This window comes from Hipposideros armiger, unplaced genomic scaffold, assembly GCF_001890085.2.
Source record: "Hipposideros armiger isolate ML-2016 unplaced genomic scaffold, ASM189008v1 scaffold_390, whole genome shotgun sequence".
NCBI classification, from domain to species: domain Eukaryota; kingdom Metazoa; phylum Chordata; class Mammalia; order Chiroptera; family Hipposideridae; genus Hipposideros; species Hipposideros armiger.
Window position 1 is genome coordinate 1,344,482 of NW_017731740.1, and position 7,007 is coordinate 1,351,488.

Sequence of the window (7,007 nt, forward strand, 5' to 3'; positions counted from 1 at the left end):
AGAGAGAGAGAGAGAGAGAGAGAGTGAGAATTAGCGATTCCACAATCATCGCGTCTGCCTACACGTGTTACTTGCTCAGATGCGCGGAGCTGTCTTTACATGCCGGGACATTTTAGGGAAGGTCTGTAGCTCTTCGTCACCAACCCCAAACTTAACTGGGCAGCGGGCTCCGTCCTTTTCTTTGCACGAGGAGAGTCCGAAGGATGGCATGTCAGAGCTTCTGAAAAGGCGTCCGGTAGGACAGTCTGCCCCCAAAGTGACCTGTGCGTGGAACAGTTGTGCTAAATTGCTTGGTTCAGTGAGCTGTAGTGTTAGGTGTTAGCTTTGGGGGTGGACGTGCGAGGAACGCAGTACTCTGCCTCTCTCTCCACCTCACATTGTATCCCAGGCAGCGCTGTGTAAAAATCAGTGTTCCAAGTCAGATGCCAAACAATAGGGTCCCGGTTTGCAGTGGCAGCAAGCTCTGTGTGGAAGGTTCTGGGGGCAGTGCGCACCGGCTGCTTTTCCTCTCTTTGTCTGCTGGCGGCCCTGGAGCTTAGGCAGCCCAGAAACAGCAGCCAAATTCCCTGAGAACAGTCCTGACACCTAAGGGTCTATCGCTTTCGGTAAATCCAGAAACAGATTTATAGCAAGAAGGCAGTCCTGGGGAGACAGAGAAGAGCAGACTCTATAGAGGAGCAAATGTGGATTTTTAGGAGCCATTGATTCCCCAGCGCTGGCCTGGGGGCAAGGAGTTGACACCAGCCCCCCTCACACATGGCCTCTGAGTGCTCAAAACAGGCTGCCGTGCCTCCCGGAGAGCTGAGGACACCAGACCCAGACTGAGATGCCGCCAAGTCAGCAGCCCGAGGCTTCTGCATGGTCTGTCCTGCAGCCGGTGATAACCGGTAGGACTGACTTGAGCTTGCCCTGTCCTGAAACAGCCCCTGTGGGTAGGGGAAGAGCCTACCCCATACCCCACAGCCACTACTGGACGGGACGTGCAAGGGGAGAACATTTTCGAGCCGTGTCCCAGCAGTCAGGTGAAGACGGATGGTAGCATTGGGCAGAAGCATATCTTGTCCAGCATTTCTCAAGGCCCTGTGAGGGGTCTCACAGTCCCCAGCCCCTGCCTCCTCCAGGGACCCACTTGTGCAGGGCGAGGTGGGGAGGGAGAGAGATCAAAAATCACAGTCCAGCCAGGAAGGAAGGCACCGTCATTTGTCCAAAAGAACTGCACCAGACCAGAGTCTCAGGAGTGCGTGTGTGTGTGTCTGTGTCAATTCCCTTCCCTTCCCTTGCCTAACGCCCAGGAATATAGGAATGGTCCAAACCTCACATACTACTATTACATTGGGCTTTTCACCTATTAAACAAAAGTGATCAATCTCGTATTGGTTGGGTAGCTTCTGTGTTTGGGCACATAGGGACAGGGTCCACTGCCCTTAAAGAACTTCTAGCACATCTGGGGAGACAGGCAGAAGAAGAAACATGTTCACTGAGTGCAGGCACTGTTCTCAACACTGTTCACATTTCCTCGTTGGGTGCTCCCTGTAACCCCAGGAAATGGGTACCCTAGTGTTCCTGTTGTACATGTGGTAAACCGAGGCACAGAGGAACGAAGTTAGCTGCTGTAGGTTACAAATAGCTAGTAAGTGGTAGAGGCAGGATTCGAACCCAGGGAGTCGGACTCCAAAGCTCACGTGTCTTACTGCTGCGCTATACACAGTTCAGCAGGACCAAAGTGCCAGGTGGCACAGGCCATAAATGCTGACGGTCACTGGAAGCCAGGCTGATCAGGAGAGGCTGCCTGAGCAGGAGAGATCTAAGCTGAACCTCAAAGGGTGACCAGGAAAGCTCAGGGTGGGTCCTCAGGGGGACAAAGATGTCAGTCAGTTGGGCGGAAGAGAGACGAGAAAGTGAGGAACCTGAAGCAGCCTGAGCACAGAGCAGGACCAGGCTCCCTGGAGGAAACCAGCCTCTGTTAGCCTAGAAGCAAGCAGGGAGGGACGGGAGGCTAGGAGAGGCCAGGGAGGGGTCGTGTCTGATGTCAGAGGTGGAAACCCAAGTTGACTACAGCTTGAAAGACACCTTTTCCAAATACGCTGAGGCAGGCAAAGAGAATTGCTTCCGGTTAGTGTCAGAGCCAAGGCTGTACGCCCGCTTTTGTGCCTCGCAAGGCAGTGAGTAGTCTTCATGGCCTCATGGTGCTCCTTACATTCAGCAGGGCGACCTGTCGTTGTGGCCTTGTTTATTTGGAGCAGTGAAGACACATCTAACTGACCAGATGTGGGGATGCTTCCGAGGTCAGCCCTGCCCCCAATCCAGGAAGGGAGTCAGAACCCAAGTGATAGGATAGCAAGCACAGGAGAGAATCGTGTAGGTGTCATGCGTGGGACACAACAGGGACAGGGGAGTCACTCAGGGCAGAAGTGCTTCCTGAGTCGATGGGCATGGGTGGGATCACAGAAGATGCCATGGGATTTGTTTTCCTGTACGTGCACCCTAACTCGATACCCATCATTGTCTCTGCAGCTCTCCAGGCCTGGAAAACAGTCCATTTCTAAGGTTTGGGCAAAGCAGAAAAGTGGGTGGGGTGGGAAGAGCCCGAAGGGAAAGATGTGGAGAAGAGATAAATTAATAATGGGGCAGGAGAAAAACGCTCCAAGTGTCTGATTCAGGTGTTCCCGGGGGTAACCTGGAACCAGCCAGACCTGAAAGCCTCTTCACTCTTCTTCTGTCGCCTTACCTGGAAAAGAGAAGGCACCTAGCCTGATACAGATCTCATGACTTTCACTAAAATACATTTCAAGTTACTTTCCTAGTTCAGCTTTTCTGGGAGAAACAAACAAATATATTTGCTCCTAGAAGCAGCCATTGCTGTGGAAGCCAAAGAGGAAGTTCAGATCACTCTTTCTTCCTTCAGTCTACAGATACCTGTAAGGGTTTCCCCCTTAACTCCTTCACTGGCTCCTTTTTCATTATTTTCAACCATGTGCCCTTTCGTGTGCTGGCACTTTCACTTATCTTTTGTTTTAACCAACGGGAGGCATACCCTGCCTGGAATTCGTATCGCTCATCACCAGGTTTGAATTTCTCTTTAGAAGTGGGTCTGAAGAAGACTACTGGGAAATGTTTAGCCCCCAAGGAAAGGCAATGGCAGCAGCTTTAAATTTTCTTCAAGGACAAAGGTGCCATGAAAAAAAATGTGATTATTCAGAAATCCTGACTACCCCAAGTTTCTTCTGAATAAGATATCTTAATCTTGAGAACACACATTTTCTTCTGACGTACACATCAGAAGATGTGTGCCCACCGCTGTCCCATCACCTTGCCACACACACACATACACACACACATGCAAACACGTGTTCTCACATTTCACTTGCATGATCTGCCTATCTTATATACTTCGATGAGAACATTATCATGTAACTTTTTCCCCCCCAATGCCACTGATGTGCTGAATTATGTTGAGACCCATGTTTCTACTTTTGTGTTTAAAGCCTGATTGCCTCTCTGTACGCCACACATATGTTTTCTGTATCTCCTCCATAAACATATATGTGAAGGCCGGGTAATTGGGAGGGATTGACCCGACTCCTCCCTCTTTCAGCCTTCCCTCTCCTGACTCTATACCCTCTCTGCCCTCTGAATGTATTGAAATCGATGACCAACTCTTTCAAGGAACATTGAGTTAGAGTAACATAAGAAGTCCTGATTCCCGCAGGACTTCCCCACAGGCTGTGGCCTGTCACATTCAGATGACAGTTCGCTCATCCTTCACCATAGGCAGCATTGCCTGCATAATAAAGGACATTGTCAACGGCTTTTTCTATCGCTGGAGTTTGTCCTGGCCCAGTGCCAGGAGCTGAAGACCAGCAAGGGCTGTCCAGTGACCTAGAATGACCCATCTTCTCCCAGACAAGGCAGAGACTTGGCCCAGTTCTGGATCCTAATGAGCCAGTAAGTCAAAAGATGAGCTCATCAGCTTGACGTGAGGGCATTTAGGACCCACTGGGCTCTCGATAAGGGCTGTTGGCCGATCAGTGGAGTTCTTCATCATAAACATGGTTGACCCTTCTGATTCTGGCTTTACCAGGGCTTCCGTGACAAGGAGGACGTTTGGACACAGTGGCATCGCGGTGCATACGTGGTACGCGTGCCCAGCATTAATCAAGTCCATTTGGGCTATGGCCATTAGCCAGCACCAGTTCTACCTGGACAGGAAGCAGAGTAAGGTAAGTCCCTGCCCTGGGACTGGGAGGGGCTCTCCCATGACCACACCTTTTACCAAGCTGAAGGCCCTTGTCTGGATCTTGTCATTTAGAGATTGAGGACTGGACGGGTGGGGGCGGCACTGTGTCCCTTGCCCTGAGATGTGCACAGGTACGGACTTGCCTTCTAGGGCTATGCTCGTAGGAGGAATGACATGAGTTCTTCAGGAGGGGGCGCGTTCCTTACAACTTGGTCGAGGGGCACCAGCCCGACCGCAGTTAGAGCCACTCAAGCCATTGACTGCAGCCAGGTAGGGCCCTGTTGAGGAATTCCNCCCTCTGGCATCCCAAGCGAGTTCTTAACCATCGCGCCACTCGGCCGGCCCACCTGTGCCCATTTTTAAATGAGATTGTTTGTTTTTCTGCTCTTGAGTTGTATGAGTCCTCTGTATACTTTGGACAGTAACCCTGCATTGTTACCAGACTGAACTGGGTCCAAATGCTCAGTGTTGCAACCAAAAGACAACTCTGAGATGATTTTATGAGAAGGAACTGTATGACGAGTCAACCAGCAAGGACACACTGGGATCCCTTCCCAGAGAAGTGTGTCTCTGAACAAAGCATCTACTCCATCTCTATTAGGGGAAATCATGCATAAACATCAGTGTAGACTTTGTCTTTGCATGTACAGGTGGGGACATTCCGGAGCAGGGGCAATGAGCACATCGTGTGCTCAAAAATGGCGGAAAATGTCTGCCCCTGGCTGGAGATTTTAATATTATAATGAGAGTAGAATGAAGAAAGTCCACAAGGAGGTCACTGAAGGGTCCTTTGGTCTGTTCCAGCCCATCTCAGACAGTTTCAGCTGGTTCACCGCCCTGATCCTGCAAAACATCCTGGGTTTGTTCCTGAAAAACAGTCCTAGCAGTCATCAGCGTCAGGGATTACATAGATCTGGATAAACATCTGACTAAGTCTTGGTCTTCCTGTGAAACTTTCAGCGAATTATAAGATAGAATTACACAAACCTTATAAATTTTAGAGTGATCTACAGGTTAACTGAGGCAAAGTTATAAGCTCTAAACAAAGGTTAATCTGTGCTAGGTTACCTGCTGGACTACATGTGTAGGTTAGGTTACATTATCAGATATATTTCTCCCGTTCAGTAGGTTGCCTTTTCTTTGTCTTGATAGTTTTCTTTTGCTGTGCAGAGAAGTTTTTTAGTTTGATGGAGTCCCACTTGTGGATTTTTACTGTTGCTGCCTTTGTCTTTGTTGTAAAATTCAAAAAAAATATCGGCAACACATTTAATGTCAATGATACACGATTTTTGAAGTTAAATTTTGAAGAATACTAGTAAGAATCCTGCACATGCTGCATTTTAACGACCTTCTATGTTCCCAGAGTGTGTGGTATCCTGGGCCTCCCAAGAACTCTCATATATCTGCCAGCAACATTTTCCCTCAGATTGTATTATATCACTTTTGTCATACCAGTTACAGACTTTTAAAGGTTAAATCTTGTCACTCAGGCTCCTACTGCAAATCACAGCCATCCTTATCTTTCATTCATCCTTCCACCGTTGTCTATACCCAAATCGTGTAACTGAGCCATGTAACACTGTAATATTTCTATGGCATAAGCAATTTTTCTAGCTCCCAAACTTTGCTAGGGACTATACACAGCATTCAAAAAGTTATAGCCCCTGCCAACAGGTAGCAGGATGGCTCAGCTAAAAAAAAAAAAAAATTTATAGCCCCTCTCTTTACAGAGTTTGCCTACTGTTTATTGATATAAAACAGAGATAAACTATTTCCAAGCTATTTGTAACTTTGAANCACAGGGTGCATTTTCTGTGGGTGGGAGAATGACGTCTCCTTGGTTCACACACAGCTTATATCAACACTCTTCCCCCTCTCTCCAGCTGTGCCTGCCGTGCTCCCCTTGCATTCTCCCCCAAAAGCCACTCCTGCTCATTACCCCTCAGGTGAAACCATATCATGATGGGCCCTGCACCTTTCTCAGGATCCTGCCACCTTGGGCAGGGGGGTAGAATACAGAGCTACAGAGAGAGACCGACCTTGGCCTCTGGCCTAGTTGGTACCACCCCCTGTGGGAGGTTTTGTCCCATTGTGTGAGTTCTTGAGAGGGGAGGAGGTGGCAGGATCCTGGGCTTACTGGGCCCAAGATTCATTGGATCGATGCCCTCTTGGGTCCTTTCGGCTTCCTCTTTTGCCTTATTTTTCATCTGGGTGGAGTGGGAGGTAAGAGAAAGAAAATAAGAACATAGGACAGGAAGAAAGGAAGCAAGCCCTCAAGATGTAACTCAGTTTCAACTCAATGCCTTTCCAGTATAGCAGTCACTTTCTCCCTTGCAACACCTTTTCTCCTCAGTCTTCTTCCTGACCCCTTTTTTGGTCATTTTCCGGGGTGAATGGGCACAGGATGGAGCATTTTTGTTGTCAGGAACCATGAGAACACTCCATGTCTCCTGGTGGCGATGGGCATTGGCACAGGAATGTGAGGCCCGATTAGATCAAAAGATACAGGGCCAAAGTGTTTTGACTCATGCTTTAGATTGAGACAGGGGATGGGTGTCAGCATTTTGCCCTCTAGTGGCAAGAGTTGAAGGTCAAAACCTTAGAACACTTGATTTCATCCTGTGTTGTTCAGTGAGGCGGGGTGATGGGTAAACAGTTTGGCAATCCTCCTGAACCCCACTGCCAATTCGTCTTACAGGCAGACCCCCCCCATGCACTGATACCATAGTGTTAAACAGAGAAAAGGAAAAGCATCTTTCACCTTAATGAT

The 7,007-nt window shown here is 48.8% G+C and overlaps 1 protein-coding gene across 1 annotated transcript in view; it reads left to right on the forward strand.

Annotated features, from left to right (window-relative positions):
• The window catches only part of FRMD4A (FERM domain containing 4A), a 327,824-nt gene that overhangs the window by 248,398 nt on the left and 72,419 nt on the right, over positions 1 to 7,007 (forward strand). The window contains exons 17-18 of the mRNA XM_019663415.1: positions 3,884 to 3,945; positions 4,082 to 4,220. Of these exons, the coding sequence (XP_019518960.1) occupies positions 3,884 to 3,945; positions 4,082 to 4,220 (201 nt within the window). The remainder of the gene's footprint in view (positions 1 to 3,883; positions 3,946 to 4,081; positions 4,221 to 7,007) is intronic.